Source organism: Oncorhynchus kisutch, linkage group LG13 (assembly GCF_002021735.2).
Source record: "Oncorhynchus kisutch isolate 150728-3 linkage group LG13, Okis_V2, whole genome shotgun sequence".
Classification (NCBI taxonomy): Eukaryota; Metazoa; Chordata; class Actinopteri; order Salmoniformes; family Salmonidae; genus Oncorhynchus; species Oncorhynchus kisutch.
The window spans coordinates 2,610,346-2,629,368 of NC_034186.2; the positions used below are offsets into that span (position 1 = coordinate 2,610,346).

General features: G+C 44.8%; 1 protein-coding gene across 1 annotated transcript in view; it reads right to left on the reverse strand.

Annotated features, from left to right (window-relative positions):
• LOC109885001 (tumor protein p63-regulated gene 1-like protein) overlaps positions 1-17,247 on the reverse strand; it is a 111,823-nt gene extending 94,576 nt beyond the window's left edge. Inside the window, exons 1-3 of the mRNA XM_031838171.1 lie at positions 16,839-17,247; positions 14,781-15,132; positions 10,717-10,805 (exon numbers count right to left, since the gene is read on the reverse strand). Of these exons, the coding sequence (XP_031694031.1) occupies positions 10,717-10,805; positions 14,781-15,116 (425 nt within the window). The 5' untranslated portion in view covers positions 15,117-15,132; positions 16,839-17,247. The remainder of the gene's footprint in view (positions 1-10,716; positions 10,806-14,780; positions 15,133-16,838) is intronic.
• Positions 17,248-19,023: the final 1,776 nt, after the last annotated feature.

A 19,023-nucleotide genomic window follows, 5' to 3' on the forward strand; every position in this document is an offset into this window, starting at 1 on the left:
CTGCTTCCTGACTCCCTGCATCTACGTTACACATTAGTATTAGCGGCTTGTAGCCAGCGTGTATACGTAGAGGCGTGGAGAAGCTAAACGTGTTTATGTTAATTACCGGTCAATTACCGTGAGACTGGCTGACCACGCTCCCTCCCCGCCCCGCCACACCCATAGTAGCAGACACAGAACAAATGGAAAAACAGGTTGATTCTGATTGTTGTTCAAATTGAGAGATCAATGAATAAAAACACCTAGTGAATAAATATAATTGAATCCTTTTTAGAATAAGGCTGTAACGTAACAAAATGTGGAAAAAGTCAAGGGGTCTGAATACTTTCTGAATGCACTGTACGTGTTAGGAACTTCAAATAGGTCAAGGGAACTGTAGCCTACTGTTCAGATTGGTTAAATGGAGTATGAAATCATGCCCACCCGGCAACCCTCACGACGCCCACCTGGCAACCCTAAATACGCCAACCTGGCAACCCTAAATACCCCCACCTGGCAACCTTAAATACGCCAACCTGGCAATAAAAAAAATCAGAAGGAACAGAAATCGAGAACTCAAGAGAAGACCGACTATGTGCACACTGCCCACAAAATGAGATGGAAACTGAAAAGCACTCCCTGACCTAACCTCCTGCCAAATGTATGACCATATTAGAGACACATATTTTCCTCAGATTACACAGACCCACAAAGAACTCGGCAACAAATCACAGCAGCAAGATGTGTGACCTGTTCCCACAAGAAAAATGTAACCAGTGAAGAACAAACACCATTGTAAATACAACACAAATGTATGTTTATTTAGAGAGAGAGAAGTAGAGAGCCCTACAGCACACAAAAAACTATACATACCTCGGCCTGAACATCAGCGCCACAGGTAACTTCCACAAAGCTATGAACGATCTGAGAGACAAGGCAAGAAGGGCCTTCTACGCCGTCAAAAGGAACATAAAAAGCAACAATTAGGATCTGGCTGAAAATACTTGAATCAGTTATAGAACCCATTGTCCTTTATGGTTGTGAGGTCTGGGGTCTGCTCACCAACCAAGAATTCACAAAATGGGACAAACACCAAATTGAAACTGCATGCAGAATTCTGCAAAAATATCCTCCGTGTACAACGTAGAACACCAAATAATGCATGCAGAGCAGAATTAGGCCGATACCCACTAATTATCAAAATCCAGAAAATATTCTACAACAACCTAAAAGGAAGCGATTCCCAAACATTCCATAACAAAGCCATCACCTACAGAGAGATGAACCTGGAGAAGAGTCCCCTAAGCAAGCAGGTCCTGGGGCTCTGTTCACAAACACAAACACACCCTACAGAGCCCCAGGACAGAAACACAATTAGACCCAAACAAATCATGAGAAAACAAAAAGATAATTACTTGACACATTGGAAAGAATTAACCTAAAAAAAACAGAGCAAACTAGAATGCTATTTGGCCCTAAACAGAGAGTACACAGTGGCAGAATACCTGACCACTGTGACTGACACAAAATTAAGGAAAGCTTTGACTATGTACAGACTCAGTGAGCATAGCCTTGCTATTGAGAAAGGCCGCCGTAGACAGACATGGCTCTCAAGAGGAGACAGGCTATGTGCTCACTGCCCACAAAATGAGGTGGAAACTTCAACTCATCTAACTGAAGATAGAGAATGGCATGCTCCTTCATTATTCATCATAGATGATGACAAGGAGAGAGAAAGAGGAGCATTTCATTCTCCCCCCCTTCTTCCACCCCCCCCTCTTTCTTCCACCAACCCTTTTTCTTCCACCCCCCCTCTTTCCTCCACCCCCCTCTTTCTTCCACCCCCCCTCTTTCTTCCACCCCCCCTCTTTCTTCCACCCCCCCTTTTTCTTCCACCCCCCCTCTTTCCTCCACCCCCCCTCTTTCTTCCACCCCCCCTCTTTCTTCCACCCCCCCTTTCCTCCACCCCCCCTCTTTCTTCCACCCCCCCTCTTTCTTCCACCCCCCTCTTTCCTCCACCCCCCTCTTTCTTCCACCCCCCCTCTTTCTTCCACCTCCCTCTTTCCTCCACCCCCCTCTTTCTTCCACCCCCCCTCTTTCTTCCACACCCCCCCTCTTTCTTCCACCCCCCCTCTTTCTTCCACCCCCCCTCTTTCTTCCACCCCCCCCTCTTTCTTCCACCCCCCCTCTTTCTTCCACCCCCCTCTTTCCTCCACCCCCCCTCTTTCTTCCACCCCCCCTCTTTCTTCCACACCCCCCTCTTTCTTCCACACCCCCCTCTTTCTTCCACACCCCCTCTTTCTTCCACACCCCCTCTTCATTCCTTCAGCACCTCTGAGTCTAAGGGGGAGCTGAGAAATGTTGGTCTTATTAATTGATGTCATGAGGACCTCTGTCTGAACGTGTTGTTTGTGTCTCACACAAACACACGCACACACACACACACACACGCACACACGCACACACACACGCACACACACACACACACTTAGTCCCTTGCCCCTGTGCATACAAGTAATTAACAATGGCATGGATTCTCTCTCACTCTCTCTTCCACAGCTCGGTGAGCCGGTAGCACGTGGCCTCAGCCTTCGTCTCCGCCTCCGTCGACACTCAGACTTCTGCTGGGAGCCTTCAGGGTCTGGGTGGATAGTTCACTGAGGCAAACAACATCAGAAGAAAGTAACTGAAGTAACTTTGACTGATACAATAGGATGACTTTAACATTGACTGGGCAGATAGGATGACTTTAACATTGACTGGGCAGATAGGATGACTTTAACATTGACTGGGCAGATAGGATGACTTTAACCTGGACTGGGCAGATAGGATGACTTTAACCTGGACTGGGCAGATAGGATGACTTTAACCTGGACTGGGCAGATAGGATGACTTTAACATTGACTGGGCAGATAGGATGACTTTAACCTGGACTGGGCAGATAGGATGACTTTAACATTGACTGGGCAGATAGGATGACTTTAACCTGGACTGGGCAGATAGGATGACTTTAACCTGGACTGGGCAGATGGGATGACTTTAACCTGGACTGGGCAGATAGGATGACTTTAACCTGGACTGGGCAGATGGGATGACTTTAACCTGGACTGGGCAGATAGGATGACTTTAACCTGGACTGGGCAGATAGGATGACTTTAACCTGGACTGGGCAGATAGGATGACTTTAACCTGGACTGGGCAGATAGGATGACTTTAACCTGGACTGGGCAGATAGGATGACTTTAACCTGGACTGGGCAGATAGGATGACTTTAACATTGACTGGGCAGATAGGATGACTTTAACCTGGACTGGGCAGATAGGATGACTTTAACCTGGACTGGGCAGATGGGATGACTTTAACCTGGACTGGGCAGATAGGATGACTTTAACCTGGACTGGGCAGATGGGATGACTTTAACCTGGCCTGGGCAGATAGGATGACTTTAACCTGGACTGGGCAGATAGGATGACTTTAACCTGGACTGGGCAGATAGGATGACTTTAACCTGGACTGGGCAGATAGGATGACTTTAACCTGGACTGGGCAGATAGGATGACTTTAACCTGGACTGGGCAGATAGGATGACTTTAACCTGGACTGGGCAGATAGGATGACTTTAACCTGGACTGGGCAGATAGGATGACTTTAACCTGGACTGGGCAGATAGGATGACTTTAACCTGGACTGGGCAGATAGGATGACTTAACCTGGACTGGGCAGATAGGATGACTTTAACCTGGACTGGGCAGATAGGATGACTTTAACCTGGACTAGGCAGATAGGATGACTTTAACCTGGACTAGGCAGATAGGATGACTTTAACCTGGACTAGACAGATAGGATGACTTTAACCTGGACTAGACAGATATGATGACTTTAACCTGGACTGGGCAGATAGGATGACTTTAACCTGGACTGGGCAGATAGGATCACTTTAACCTGGACTAGACAGATAGGATCACTTTAACCTGGACTAGACAGATAGGATGACTTTAACCTGGACTGGGCAGATAGGATCACTTTAACATTGACTGGGCAGATAGGATGACTTTAACCTGGACTAGGCAGATAGGATGACTTTAACATTGACTGGGCAGATAGGATGACTTTAACCTGGACTAGGCAGATAGGATGACTTTAACCTGGACTGGGCAGATAGGATGACTTTAACCTGGACTGGGCAGATAGGATGACTTTAACCTGGACTGGGCAGATAGGATGACTTTAACCTGGACTGGGCAGATAGGATGACTTTAACCTGGACTGGGCAGATAGGATGACTTTAACCTGGACTGGGCAGATAGGATGACTTTAACATTGACTAGACAGATAGGATGACTTTAACCTGGACTAGACAGATAGGATTACTTTAACCTGGACTAGACAGATAGGATTACTTTAACCTGGACTAGACAGATAGGATTACTTTAACCTGGACTGGGCAGATAGACCGCATGGGGTCATCCTACGTGGCCGCTTCGATTAAATGATACCAACAACAGAGTAACTCCTCAGGCAAGCAGCCGTGTGTGTGTGTGTGTGTGTGTGTGTGTGTGTGTGTGTGTGTGTGTGTGTGTGTGTGTGTGTGTGTGTGTGTGTGTGTATCTATCTGTGTGTGTGTGTGTGTGTGCGTGTGTCTGTATCTATCTGTGTGTGTGTGTGTGTGTGCGTGTGTCTGTATCTATCTGTCTGTGTGTGTGTGTGTGTGCGTGTGTCTGTATCTGTCTGTGTGTGTGTGTGTGTGCGTGTGTCTGTATCTGTCTGTGTGTGTGTGTGTGTGCGTGTGTCTGTATCTATCTGTGTGTGTGTGTGTGTGTGTGCGTGTGTCTGTATCTATCTGTGTGTGTGTGTGTGTGTGCGTGTGTCTGTATCTGTCTGTGTGTGTGTGTGTGTGTGTGTGCGTGTGTCTGTATCTATCTGTGTGTGTGTGTGTGTGTGCGTGTGTCTGTATCTGTCTGTGTGTATGTGTGTGTGTGTGTGCGTGTGTCTGTATCTATCTGTGTGTGTGTGTGTGTATATAAATATATATATAACGCCTTCTTCCTGCTTCCTGCTTCCTGCTTCCTGCTTCCTGCTTCGTCAGGAAGAGACTGTCTGTGTCCTAAATGGCACTTTATTACCCACAGGGCTCTGGTCCAAAGTACTACATTGGTTCCTGAACTCCTTTTGTCACACCACCCCATTTTGACATCTGAAAATTCTCGCGACCCCACCCATTCTGTAATGAACAGCCAATGTTCACGTATTTTATTTGTGGCTATGGCAGTCAATTGGAAAACATTCGATCAGTATTTCTGATTGTATTCTCAAATCACCATCACATCATTTTAATGTGTGGCTATGAGAGTCAATTACAAATGAGTCTGACATAATGTATCTTATCTTACCACCACTAATGAGATGGGTGTGGCTTGACGCATGTCCCCTCAGAGCTTCTAAAAGTCAGGGGGGCGTGTCCCCTCATGTCAGGGGGCATGGTCGACAGTGAGCACCTCATCTCCGCTGTCACATCCAACCTGGATGGATATTTGGTTATAATGGAGACGAGAGCCCTGACTCCAGCTCCACACAGGTAAGAGCTGGTGAAGGGGTACCATGAGTTTTATGGTGCTTTTAAGACAACTAGGAATTCAGAACAATACGAGGTCAAATCGAGACATCAGTGATCTACAGGTCGGAGAGTCAGAACTCTAGAAAGAGGCCTGAGTTCCTGAGTTGGAATTCCGAGTTGGAGCTCGTTTTTTTTTTCTCTCCATAGTTCCCAGTTGTCTTGAACGCACTGAAGTTTTAGATTTCCTGGTTCCAAGTTCCCAGTTGTCTTGAACGCACTGAAGTTGTAGATTTCCTGGTTCCAAGTTCCCAGCTGTTTTGAATGCAACATTAATGCTCAGAGGCAGACGGCAGGGTATCGTTCCCTTTGAGTCAGGAACCAAAACTACTCGGTAGTGACCCGTGAATACGTTGTCTGCAGCATTTTGGTCACATGACAGCTCAGTCAGCTGTTCCATTTGACATACCGGCATGTATCACAGTCAAACGGATTGGGAAGTAGTTCCCATGGTGCTCTTCCAAGTGTTGGAGGTGAGCAGTCATCACTGGTGTGGTACACTTACTGATGCTGTTACCTGTTATTTTCTTTTCATTACACAGAAAGTCAACTAAATCTGTTTGTTTACATCCTATTGTGGATGACAACAGTATCCTCTCTCAATGTGAAAAAAAAACCTCCCCCTCCATAACCACCAAGTATCGGTGTGAAGTGAAACATCGTCATGCTCTGATCCCAAATCTCATTCGATGCCAAATGGAATCTGTTTTTCATCAATACGGCCACGCAGCCCACTGAACATCCCCTGTGGAATCTGTCAGTCATCAATACGGCCACGCAGCCCACTGAACATCCCCTGTGCCGTTTCATTCTCTGGAATCATGAGACAGAACAATATGTCCTGGTGAATAACATCCCCGACATGTATAGAGAACAAAAGTCAATGCACTTCGACCCCAAGTATCATACGTCAAATGAAAACTAATATTTGCTAGATAGCGTTAGCTATCGCTTGTTATCCATCTGCTTTTTAAATAGTAATCCAACCTGTTTTCAGCCTTTTGTTTGTTCCATGACTAATCAAAGCTAGTTTCTCATTCTCTTTCTTGTTTCTCTGCAGCAGATATACTGTATAGTGGTGAGCAATATGTCTGGAACATCAACACAATCACATTATTCGGATCACAATACGTATAGAATCACAATACGTATAGAATCACAATACGTATAGAATCACAATACGTATAGAATCACAACACGTATAGAATCACAACACGTATAGAATCACAACACGTATAGAATCACAACACGTATAGAATCACAACACGTATAGAATCACAACACATATAGAATCACAATACATATAGAATCACAACACATATAGAATCACAACACATATAGAATCACAACACGTATAGAACCATGAGAATCACAACACGTATAGAACCATGAGAATCACAACACGTATAGAACCATGAGAATCACAACACGTATAGAACCATGAGAATCACAATACGTATAGAATCACAACACGTATAGAATCACAACACATATAGAATCACAACACATATAGAATCACAACACGTATAGAACCATGAGAATCACAACACGTATAGAACCATGAGAATCACAATACGTATAGAACCATGAGAATCACAATACGTATAGAATCACAACACGTATAGAATCACAACACGTATAGAATCACAATACGTATAGAATCACAATACGTATAGAATCACAACACATATAGAATCACAACACGTATAGAACCATGAGAATCACAATACGTATAGAATTGTGAGAATTGTGAAAATCACAATAGAGTACATATCATACAGTATATATCATATAAGCATAGTGATATCATATTGTGAGGTCCCTGACGATTCCCCCATGCTGAGTGAGACCAGGTTTGTTTCCCTGACGATTCCCCCATGCTGAGAGAGACTAGGTTTGTTTCCCTGACGATTCCCCCATGCTGAGAGTGACCAGGTTTGTTTCCCTGACGATTCCCCCATGCTGAGAGTGACCAGGTTTGTTTCCCTGACGATTCCCCCATGCTGAGAGTGACCAGGTTTGTTTCCCTGACGATTCCCCCATGCTGAGAGTGACCAGGTTTGTTTCCCTGACGATTCCCCCATGCTGAGAGTGACCAGGTTTGTTTCCCTGACGATTCCCCCATGCTGAGAGTGACCAGGTTTGTTTCCCTGACGATTCCCCCATGCTGAGAGTGACCAGGTTTGTTACCCTGACGATTCCCCCATGCTGAGAGTGACCAGGTTTGTTTCCCTGACGATTCCCCCATGCTGAGAGTGACCAGGTTTGTTTCCCTGACGATTCCCCCATGCTGAGAGTGACCAGGTTTGTTACCCTGACGATTCCCCCATGCTGAGAGTGACCAGGTTTGTTTCCCTGACGATTCCCCCACGCTGAGAGTGACCAGGTTTGTTTCCCTGACGATTCCCCCACGCTGAGAGTGACCAGGTTTGTTTCCCTGACGATTCCCCCACGCTGAGAGTGACCAGGTTTGTTTCCCTGACGATTCCCCCATGCTGAGAGTGACCAGGTTTGTTTCGATGATGATTCCCCCATGCTGAGAGTGACCAGGTTTGTTTCCCTGACGATTCCCCCATGCTGAGAGTGACCAGGTTTGTTTCCCTGACGATTCCCCCATGCTGAGAGTGACCAGGTTTGTTTCCCTGACGATTCCCCCATGCTGAGAGTGACCAGGTTTGTTTCGATGACGATTCCCCCATGCTGAGAGTGATCAGGTTTGTTTCCCTGACGATTCCCCCATGCTGAGAGTGACCAGGTTTGTTTCCCTGACGATTCCCCCATGCTGAGAGTGACCAGGTTTGTTTCCCTGACGATTCCCCCATGCTGAGAGTGACCAGGTTTGTTTCCCTGACGATTCCCCCATGCTGAGAGTGACCAGGTTTGTTTCCCTGACGATTCCCCCATGCTGAGAGTGACCAGGTTTGTTTCCCTGACGATTCCCCCATGCTGAGAGTGACCAGGTTTGTTACCCTGACGATTCCCCCATGCTGAGAGTGACCAGGTTTGTTTCCCTGACGATTCCCCCATGCTGAGAGTGACCAGGTTTGTTTCCCTGACGATTCCCCCATGCTGAGAGTGACCAGGTTTGTTTCCCTGACGATTCCCCCATGCTGAGAGTGACCAGGTTTGTTTCGATGATGATTCCCCCATGCTGAGAGTGACCAGGTTTGTTTCCCTGACGATTCCCCCATGCTGAGAGTGACCAGGTTTGTTTCCCTGACGATTCCCCCATGCTGAGAGTGACCAGGTTTGTTTCCCTGACGATTCCCCCATGCTGAGAGTGACCAGGTTTGTTTCGATGACGATTCCCCCATGCTGAGAGTGATCAGGTTTGTTTCCCTGACGATTCCCCCATGCTGAGAGTGACCAGGTTTGTTTCCCTGACGATTCCCCCATGCTGAGAGTGACCAGGTTTGTTTCCCTGACGATTCCCCCATGCTGAGAGTGACCAGGGTTGTTTCGATGACGATTCCCCCATGCTGAGAGTGATCAGGTTTGTTTCCCTGACGATTCCCCCATGCTGAGAATGACCAGGTTTAGTTCCCTGACGATTCCCCCATGCTGAGAGTGACCAGGTTTGTTTCCCTGACGATTCCCCCATGCTGAGAGTGACCAGGTTTGTTTCCCTGACGATTCCCCCATGCTGAGAGTGACCAGGTTTGTTTCCCTGACGATTCCCCCATGCTGAGAGTGACCAGGTTTGTTTCCCTGACGATTCCCCCATGCTGAGAGTGACCAGGTTTGTTTCCCTGACGATTCCCCCATGCTGAGAGTGACCAGGTTTCTTTCTCATGTCCATACTGTTGATCAGTGGTTTGTTTCAGTTGCACCTATGACGGAGACACATCAGGAAAACCCCTACCGGGCTCTGACACTGACCAGATGGTTGTAACCTGATTATATGAAGTAATCTCAACCAGAAAACCAGTTTACAACCAGCTCACTCTGCCTAGAATGACCATGGAAACAAGCACATCAAATATACAAAGTGATAAAGAATCTATAATGTATTTCTATGTGATAAACTCACACAGCCAGACACTGGATAATGCTATCTTCCTCCTTAAAACTGACTTTTTGGGATTTTTGGCAATGAAGCCCTTTATCTACTGACCCAGAGTCAGATGAAGCCCTTTATCTACTGACCCAGAGTCAGATGGGGCCCTTTATCTACTGACCCAGAGTCAGATGGTCTCCTTTATCTACTGACCCAGAGTCAGATGGTCTCCTTTATCTACTGACCCAGATTCAGATGGTCTCCTTTATCTACTGACCCAGATTCAGATGAGGTCCTTTATCTACTGACCCAGAGTCAGATGAGGTCCTTTATCTACTGACCCAGAGTCAGATGAGGTCCTTTATCTACTGACCCAGAGTCAGATGAGGTCCTTTATCTACTGACCCAGAGTCAGATGTGTCTCTGCGAGCAGTTTGAAGGAAGTTGCTAACTAGAGCAATTGTTAACTAGCGTTAGCACAATGCCTGGAAGTCTATGGGTATCTGCTAGCGTTAGCACAATGCCTGCAAGTCTATGGGTATCTGCTAGCGTTAGCACAATGCCTGGAAGTATATGGGTCTCTGCTAGCGTTAGCACAATGACTGAAAGTCTATGGGTATCTGCTAGCGTTAGCACAATGCCTGGAAGTCTATGGGGATCTGCTAGCGTTAGCACAATGACTGTAAGTCTATGGTATCTGCTAGCATTAGCACAAAGACTGGAAGTGCTAATGTAATTTAGAGGTAGTTTCACCAGCCAATGCTAACTTTCTTCTCACTGGACACATACAAAGGGTATTCATGAGTACATCTGACTCCTACTGTGAAAGGGTCATGAAAACATGTCAATTTTTTTTTACCTTTATTTTACTAGGCAAGTCAGTTAAGAACAAATTCTTATTTTCAATGACGGCCTAGGAACAGTAGGTTAACTGCCTGTTCAGGGGCAGAACGACAGAGTTGTACCTTGTCAGCTCAGGGATAGGAACATGTAACCTTTCGGTTACTAGTCCAACGCTCTAAGCTACCCTGCCGCCTATATTTAATACATGTGAAAATGCTCATTTGACATGTCTTTTTTGTTGTTGTAAGGGATTAGAAGAGACGGTATGGGAAACAATGAAACTCACTCAGCCATGAGCCAGACACCGTGGACAGCTCCGTCCTCCTCATTGATCAGAGCCTTGATGTCTTCTAGGGATTGGTCCAGGGTCCCAGGCTGCACAGGGCAGGGAAGCAATGTGTTAGATTACAATTCAATAATATACACGTTTAATATACACGTTTAAATATACGTCTTGCAGTTATGAGAGCTAAAACTTCAGAAATATTTAGACCATTAGCGATCATTATCATCTGAGTCACAGTGAACTTGAATCTATTCTGCTCTGTTGAGAGGGACTCAGGTGGCTGAATTTCTGTATATATGTCAAAATGTCATATCGGGAAATAAAATGCATCTTATGATGCAAAACGCATCCTACTGGGATAATGTCTGTATTTAGCAAGTTACATATCTTGAAAACTTGATTGCTGATGAGCTAAATATTTTGGGACTATGTCCACAATGGACTAATGAACCAAAACTAAAAACGACAGTTTTGCTTTAATACTTCGGAGTTTGTTTTGTTTGCATTACAAATTTCATCCTCGACTTCAGAAGTTTTTCTTGATATTAAAATGGCTCAAAAGCGAAAGTGTGATTTTCACATGTGGAGTTGTCTTACATGTGAAACCACAAATTTTGCAGGACTTAAGTAGGGCACTATATAGGGAATAGGGTGCTAGCCCTGGTCAGAGGTAGTGCACTATATAGGGAATAGGGTGCCAGCCCTGATCAGAGGTAGTGCACTATATAGGGAATAGGGTGCTAGCCCTGGTCAGAGGTAGTGCACTATATAGGGAATAGGGTGCCAGCCCTGATCAGAGGTAGTGCACTATATAGGGAATAGGGTGCTAGCTCTGGTCAGAGGTAGTGCACTATATAGGGAATAGGGTGCCAGCCCTGGTCAGAGGTAGTGCACTATATAGGGAATAGGGTGCTAGCCCTGGTCAGAGGTAGTGCACTATATAGGGAATAGGGTGCTAGCCCTGGTCAGAGGTAGTGCACTATATAGGGAATAGGGTGCCAGCCCTGATCAGAGGTAGTGCACTATATAGGGAATAGGGTGCTAGCCCTGGTCAGAGGTAGTGCACTATATAGGGAATAGGGTGCCAGCCCTGGTCAGAGGTAGTGCACTATATAGGGAATAGGGTGCTAGCCCTGGTCAGAGGTAGTGCACTATATAGGGAATAGGGTGCTAGCCCTGGTCAGAGGTAGTGCACTATATAGGGAATAGGGTGCTAGCCCTGGTCAGAGGTAGTGCACTATATAGGGAATAGGGTGCTAGCCCTGGTCAGAGGTAGTGCACTATATAGGGAATAGGGTGCTAGCCCTGGTCAGAGGTAGTGCACTATATAGGGAATAGGGTGCCAGCCCTGGTCAGAGGTAGTGCACTATATAGGGAATAGGGTGCCATTTGGAACACATTGACATGTCAGTAAATACAGTGCCTTCGTAAAATATTCAGACCCCTTAACTTTTTCCCACATTTTGTTATGTTACAGCTTTATTCTAAATGGATAAAATAGTTTTTCCACCACATAAATTTGGCCAATTTATTAAAAAAATTAAACTGAAATATCACATTAACATACGATAAGGATTCAGACCCTTTAATTCAGTACTTTGTTGAAGCACCTTTGGCAGCGATTACAGCCTCGAGTCTTCTTAGGTATGACGCTACAAGCTTGGCACACCTGTATTTGGGGGGGGTTTCTCCCATTCTTCTCTGCAGATCCTCTCAACCTCTGTCAGGTTGGATGGGGAGCGTCGCTGCACAGCTATTATCTGGTCTCTACAGAGATGTTAGACCGGGTTCCGGCTGGGCCACTCAAGCACATTCAGAGACTTGTCCTGAAGCCACTCCTGCGTTGTCTTGGCTGTGTGCTTAAGGTCATTGTCCTCTTGGAAGGTGAATCTTCACCCCAGTCTGCAGTCTTGAGCGCTCTGAAGGTTTTCATCAATGATCTCTCTGTACTTTGCTTTGTCATTATGGGGAATTGTGTATAGATTGATGAGGATACAATATATATTTAACCAATTTTAGAATAACGCTGTAACGTAAAAACACATTTTTGAAAAAGAGAAGGTGTCTGAATGCACTGTAAAAGCTCAGATTAATGTGGTTAGTTTGGGAGTGTCTCATTGGCCTGGCAGCTGGTTAATCATTAGTATATTTACTGTAGGAGTGGACAGACACAGCTGGTTGAGGGGGATGTTAATCTGGGGTCTTAATCTGATCAAACTGCATTGAGAGTAAATAAACGTGGCATTGTGGATCACTACAATAATTCAAATGTAATTCATCTGTGTAGTAGAACCATTGAAATGTTGATTTCACTTTACAGTAGTAGACCTACTATGTGTGTACAGTAAACCGTTACAGTAGTAGACCTATTATAGTAGAGCAAAAAATAATTTAGTCAGCCACCAATCGTGCAAGTTCTCCCACTTAAAAAGATGAGAGAAGCCTGTAATTTTCATCATAGGTACACTTCAACTATGACAGACAAAATGAGAAGAAAAAAAATCCAGAAAATCACATTGTAGGATTTTTAATGAATTTATTTGCAAATTATGGTGGAAAATAAGTATTTGGTCACCTACAAACAAGCAAGATTTCTGGCTCTCATAGACCTGTAACTTATTCTTTAAGAGGCTCCTCTGTCCTCCACTCGTTACCTTTATTAATGGCACCTGTTTGAACTTGTTATCAGTATAAAAGACACCTGTCCACAACCTCAAACAGTCACACTCCAAACTCCACTATGGCCAAGACCAAAGAGCTGTCAAAGGACACCAGAAACAAAATTGTAGACCTGCACCAGGCTGGGAAGACTGAATCTGCAAAAGGTAAGCAGCTTGGTTTGAAGTAATCAACAGTGGGAGGAAATGGAAGACATACAAGACCACTGATAATCTCCCTCGATCTGGGGCTCCACGCAAGATCTCACCCCGTGGGGTCAAAATGATCACAAGAACGGTGAGCAAAAATCCCAGAACCACACGGGGGGACCTAGTGAATGACCTGCAGAGAGCTGGGACCAAAGTAACAAAGCCTACCATCAGTAACACACTACGCCGCCAGGGACACAAATCCTGCAGTGCCAGACGTGTCCCCCTGCTTAAGCCAGTACATGTCCAGGCCTGTCTGAAGTTTGCTAGAGAGCATTTGGATGATCCAGAAGAAGATTGGGAGAATGTTATATGGTCAGATGAAACCAAAATATTACTTTTTGGTAAAAACTCAACTCGTCGTGTTTGGAGGACAAAGAATGCTGAGTTGCATCCAAAGAACACCATACCTACTGTGAATAATGGGGGTGGAAACATCATGCTTTCGGGCTGTTTTCCTGCAAAGGGACCAGGACGACTGATCCGTGTAAAGGAAAGAATGAATGGGGCCATGTATCGTGAGATTTTGAGTGAAAACCTCCTTCCATCAGCAAGGGCATTGAAAATGAAACGTGGCTGGGGATTTCAGCATGACAATGATCCCAAACACACCGCCCGGGCAACGAAGGAGTGGCTTTGTAAGAAGCATTTCAAGGTCCTGGAGTGGCCTAGCCAGTCTCCAGATCTCAACCCCATAGAAAATCTTTGGAGGGAGTTGAAAGTCTGTGTTGCCCAGCAACAGCCCCAAAACATCACTGCTCTAGAGGAGATCTGCATGGAGGAATGGGACAAAATACCAGCAACAGTGTGTGATAACCTTGTGAAGACTTACAGAAAACATTTGACCTCTGTCATTGCCAACAAAGGGTATATAACAAAGTATTGAGAAACTTTTGTTATTGACCAAATACTTATTTTCCACCATAATTTGCAAATAAATTCATTAAAAATCCTACAATGTGATTTTCTGGATTTTTTTTTCTCATTTTGTCTGTCATAGTTGAAGTGTACCTATGATGAAAATTACAGGCCTCTCTCATCTTTTTAAGTGGGAGAACTTGCACGATTGGTGGCTGACTAAATACTTTTTTGCCCCACTGTATGTGTGTACAGTAAACCTTTACAGTAGTAGACCTACTATGTGTGTACAGTAAACCTTTACAGTAGGATACGTTTTAAAAAGTAGGCTTTTATTACCCTCAAAACAAAGAACCTCTTGAGTTTGAACTGATTTAGTACAGAAGTCCAACGGTTCCCCTTGGCCCCGGCTCCAGCTCCATCCCCGGGTCCAGCTCCAGTATCAGGTGTAGGGGCAGCAGACCCTCTCTCCTCTGTCTCTACCTCGGGATGACCACTCTCCGGGACCTGGGAGCTCTGGGCCTGGGGGCACTGGTGCGGCTGGTTGCTCTGGGGCGGCTGGTTGCTCTGGGGGTCAGGTTGACTCTGGGGCCGAGCGGAGGACTGGGTCTCTGGTCCTAGTTCTGGGGGTTCCAGCTCCACAGCCTTGGAAGTGACTGTTTTACCCTCAGACATTGTCCTATGATGAGATCTGAACAAAAACGCACATACATTCTGTAATAGGAATATCCAGGTGAACAAAAAGTTAGAGCAGCCGTTGATAATATCAATTAAAACAAATCTATCAGGTTTATTACAAGTTGCAACAGGGAGACACCTGAACAGAAGAAGACAACATGTCTAACTGGCCTCTTGAAGGCCCTTGTCTCTTCTAATCAGACATATTAAAACGTTCAGTAAATACCAGCCGGAGAGGCTTGTAGGAAGTCAAAACAAAACGCAGTGACATTGTCAGCTGCTACAGAATCACACAGTGTACAACAGAATACAATAATAATCAATCGATGTCCTTGTGCCTCCAGTCTGGTGTCAATCACTATCAACACAATCTTGAACAAACAAAACCTTGTAGACTCATGTTTATCAAAGAAAGAGAAAACATATCAATACATGAAGCATTGTGTTAATGTCTTTACTGTATATTCACTTTTATTCATATTAAATATTGCCATTACACGTTATTTTACAGACTAACCCCACCACGGAAACCCATGAGATGTAAAGTGTACCAAATGTTAGACCAGGGCTCATAGAGTTCTGGTCAGAAGGAGTGCACTGTTAGACCAGGGCTCATAGAGTTCTGGTCAGAAGGAGTGCACTGTTAGACCAGGGCTCATAGAGTTCTGGTCAGAAGGAGTGCACGGTTAGACCAGGGCTCATAGAGTTCTGGTCAGAAGGAGTGCACGGTTAGACCAGGGCTCATAGAGTTCTGGTCAGAAGGAGTGCACTGTTAGACCAGAGCTCATAGAGTTCTGGTCAGAAGGAGTGCACTGTTAGACCAGGGCTCATAGAGTTCTGGTCAGAAGGAGTGCACTGTTAGACCAGAGCTCATAGAGTTCTGGTCAGAAGGAGTGCACTGTTAGACCAGGGCTCATAGAGTTCTGGTCAGAAGGAGTGCACTGTTAGACCAGGGCTCATAGAGTTCTGGTCAGAAGGAGTGCACTGTTAGACCAGGGCTCATAGAGTTCTGGTCAGAAGGAGTGCACTGTTAGACCAGGGCTCATAGAGTTCTGGTCAGAAGGAGTGCACTGTTAGACCAGGGCTCATAGAGTTCTGGTCAGAAGGAGTGCACTGTTAGACCAGAGCTCATAGAGTTCTGGTCAGAAGGAGTGCACGGTTAGACCAGGGCTCATAGAGTTCTGGTCAGAAGGAGTGCACGGTTAGACCAGGGCTCATAGAGTTCTGGTCAGAAGGAGTGCACTGTTAGACCAGAGCTCATAGAGTTCTGGTCAGAAGGAGTGCACGGTTAGACCAGGGCTCATAGAGTTCTGGTCAGAAGGAGTGCACTGTACCGTAGGAAATAGGGTGCCTTGTGGGACAAATAGCCTTTCTCTTGCATTCGTTCCCATGTTCTGTTGGCAATTCATGTTTGATAGCCTTGGTCACTGATTAGGCAACGTCTACCTGTATTCAATCCCCCCCCCCCTTAAATAGGCTAGAATTAGGCCTACTAGGTTTCATTCCGCTATAATTAGTAGATTTCATTATGCTTCGGTCTTGTAAAACGGTGTTAAGACTTTAGTGCTGACAGTATTTCATAGAACAGAGCCATTCGGATACATTACGCACCAGAAATCTAACGTGACACATTAGTGTTTAGCTGTTTCTTCATTAAAACAATATCGGGAGGGAAAAACTCAAACAAATTGGGATAGTTTATAAGTATAGGCTACTTACCAGTTGGTATTTGTGGACTCTGGGACGTATTGTTGTCAGAGGAAAACGAGTGGTATGAGAGTCAGTGAAAGATGCGCAACTGCAGGGCATCAGGTGTTTCCTTGTTCCGTGTTTTAGTTCAATGGGCAGCCACGGAGACGTACACGGAAACACAACACACTTGTTGTTCACGGTAGTTTCGGTGCTGGACAATCTGTACACTGGGCCAGTAGCGAAGGAAGGCGACACTTCTCCCTGGGTCAGAGCTATTTAGCCTTAAACGAGCAAAAAGATTAAGTTCAAAAATAACGCCGCTTTCTTGTAGTCTAAATGTCTGAACGGATTGAGAAGGCTGCCGCCTGCAGTCAGCTGCCGTATATCTGATACCAATTCAATGTAAAGTTCTATATTCAAATGTGGCTCGGGTATTACCCATGCCACCCATACATTGTCGTTACAGGCCTAGCTTATAGCCAGCTATTCACCCTACAAAATATAATCAGTTTATGGGTATTTAAGTATTCAAAGACACCCACGAAATGTGCCTACAGTCTATAAAAATCGCCCACAGTGATTGCAATAAAATCTCATTTTATTGGTTGTATTTCAATTTCCAATTGTAACACTGTTAGGCCTTGTGTATGACAAATCTCTAAAGAATAGATCTTAGGATACCATACAAGCTATTCCTTGGCTATACTCTCTTTTGTGCCTAAAATACCCATATTTAATTTCACCAGGTTTGACCGTGAGAGACAGACATTAATCTTTAAAACAATTTAATGACAGGGATGAGGTGATACATTTAGATTGAATAGGCCTTACATCATCAACCATCGACGCATCGTTCATCTATTCGGGCTAATCGTTTCTGAAATGGCGTGCTGTAAAGGCCACTCATTTCTTCTAACTCTTTGAAGGAGCCTATTCTTATATTCTGTTAAGGGCTTGACGTTTAAACCCAAACCTAGTTCTAATCCTGAGGAACCGTCAAAGTCATGTTGACAGGCGACAGGCAGCGTTCCTATAAAAGGCTTTCTACGTATGATTTAGCTACACCTACGCATGACAGGTCTATTTTCTATTTAAAGACAGAAAAACAGTCTGAATTCAGTGTTAATCTATTCTCTATCCGCCGAGACAGGAGAAAGTCTTCAGTATTGTTAACTGAATACCCTAGAGATGAAAGACCAGGAATCGATGGGTTATGGCCAGATTCATGTCATTACTGCTCATTAATCTAATCACTGCTTTGATGTAATACGCTAATAATATGTTATTAAGTGTCCTCCTGTTTTAAATTCCTAAAGAATCCTTTAATTAGATAACCAGAAGCATTACTGATGGGGCCCCGACCCAGTGCGTTCTGGGAAACTTCTGGGAATCATGTTGTATATACACTACCGTTCAAAAGTTTGGGGTCACTTAGAAATGTTCTTGTTTATGAAAGAAAAGCACATTTTTTTGTCCTTTAAAATAACATCAAATTGATCAGAAATACAGTGTAGACGTTGTTAATGTTATGACTAGTGTAGCTGGAAACGGCCAATTCTTAATGGAATATCTGCATAGGAGTACAGAGGCCCATTATCAGCAACCATCACTCCTGTGTTCCAATGGCACGTTGTGTTAGCTAATCCAAGTTTAGAATTTGAAAAGGCTAATTGATCATTAGAAAACCCTTTTGCAATTATGTTAACACAGTCGCCTCTTCACTGTTGACGTTGAGACTGGACACAGGAACTCTGCCTAGAAGGCCAGCATCCCGGAGTCGCCTCTTCACTGTTGACGTTGAGACTGGACACAGGAACTCTGCCTAGAAGGCCAGCATCCCGGAGTCGCCTCTTCACTGTTGACGTTGAGACTGGACACAGGAACTCTGCCTAGAAGGCCAGCATCCCGGAGTCGCCTCTTCACATCTTTATGACGTCACGCTGTACAACTATCTCAGTGATTCTAAATGCCTTTTGTAGAATGGAAGACGGATTCAGTCTTTTATGATTATCACATGTTACCAAGGCCTAAAATGATACCCGGGTGGTACCACAGTGTTGAGCATTTCACTCACATTTGTGAATAACAATAGTCAAGTATGATCTTGTTTATAGCAACAACAAACAAAACAATTATGCAGTAGCTGTTTTCAAAGTATTTATGTTGTTTTGTTTCATAGCTTGTAAAGTAAATCACTGAAAGTCAAAAGAAC